Consider the following 1,401-nt stretch of genomic DNA (forward strand, 5'->3'; position numbering starts at 1 on the left):
GATGTAAATGTCAGGAGCATCAGCATGCGTGCCCGGTCTGTTTGAAGTAAAAGAATCCAACCCAAGGGAGCACTACCCCCAAGCAGGGAGGACCAAGGGCTCTTGCCTGGATGGTTTTGAGATCTGCCCTCCCCTCAGCTCGGCAACTAAGTCTACTGATTACAGGCCACAGGTCAGGTAGCCCCCGACTTCTGCTCTGAAAGGAGGAGGGAAAGCCACGGAGCAAGTCCAGCCCCACCCCCTTACCATCCAAGGGCTTGACTTCAGCAGCAGCTGTGGGTGGCTGCTCCTCCTGCACCCCCACGCTGCTCTCTTTGATACTCTCGATTTCCCGCAGGAACTCCTCCACGGATGTGCTGCTGTCGACGGAGGCCTGAGAGTTGGAGCGACTAAAGGAGGGAGGATGCAGGGATTCATTGGAGAGCATCCTGTTGATTCGTCGGCAGCGAGGAATGGATTTTCTGAGGAAAGAGCAACATTTGAATGAAACTGGGTGCCTGTGTGAAGCTGTGTAAAGCCGAGCACGCACGCGCCCACACGTATGGACACATACTCACACGCGAACAGGCACCAGACACACCTTAGCTCAAAGTCAACAAAAAGCAGTTACTGCCGTAGGGAGAGCACCATTCAGTGGGGATTCTGCGCCCACCCCCACCCCCATATTTCATAATGAGTCTGTATAGTGACATGAACATTAACAAGATATTCAAATTAAAATTTAAAAATAATTTTCACACATTAAATCTGTGAGAAACACGTCCAGCTAAAGCTTGTTTCAGTAAAGTGCCTTCCTTACATGATGGTCAGAGGAGGTAAAGACTTCGCTGCTCACGCCCGCCCGTCAGGTTAGATAGGAAGTATGAAGGACTGGTGAGGCTTACAGAGACGGGAGCCTCGTGTACAATGGAAACACAGAGGGAAGCAGTACTATAGTCCCTCAAAAAATGTTGCTTAAAAGATCTACTGCTATATAATCCAGCAATCCCACTTCTGGAATATACCTTAAAAAAAAAAAAGAAAGAAAGAAAGAAAGAAAGAAAGAAAGAAAGAAAGAAAGAAAGAAAGAAAGAAAGAAAGAAAGAAAGAAAGAAAAACTGAAAACGGGTAATCAGAGAGGTCTCTGTAGACTCCTGTTTATAGAACGTGGTCATTAGTGGGCAAATAGATATAATGTGTGGGTATGTAGAACAGTACTATACAGAGGTTGTATATACAGAGGTAGAGAGAGTATCTACCTGGCACGTGTGAGGTTCTGGATTCAATGCCCAGGTGTGGGGAGTGTAACAGGAAGGGCATCTCGGGGCTGGAGAGATGGCTCAGTGGTTAAGAGCACTGACTGCTCTTCCAAAGGTCCTGAGTTCAATTCCCAGCAACCACATGGTGGCTCACAACCATCTG

General features: G+C 47.8%; 1 protein-coding gene across 4 annotated transcripts in view; it reads right to left on the reverse strand.

Moving 5' to 3' along the window:
• Nucleotides 1-1,401, reverse strand: part of Arhgap28 (Rho GTPase activating protein 28) — a 154,194-nt gene that overhangs the window by 55,620 nt on the left and 97,173 nt on the right. For all 4 annotated transcript variants that reach the window (XM_021217921.2, XM_029531603.1, XM_029531605.1 and 1 more), the window contains exon 2: nucleotides 247-461. In XM_021217921.2, coding sequence (XP_021073580.1) covers nucleotides 247-461 — 215 coding nt within the window. The remainder of the gene's footprint in view (nucleotides 1-246; nucleotides 462-1,401) is intronic.

Source organism: Mus pahari, chromosome 18, assembly GCF_900095145.1.
Source record: "Mus pahari chromosome 18, PAHARI_EIJ_v1.1, whole genome shotgun sequence".
NCBI classification, from domain to species: Eukaryota; Metazoa; Chordata; class Mammalia; order Rodentia; family Muridae; genus Mus; species Mus pahari.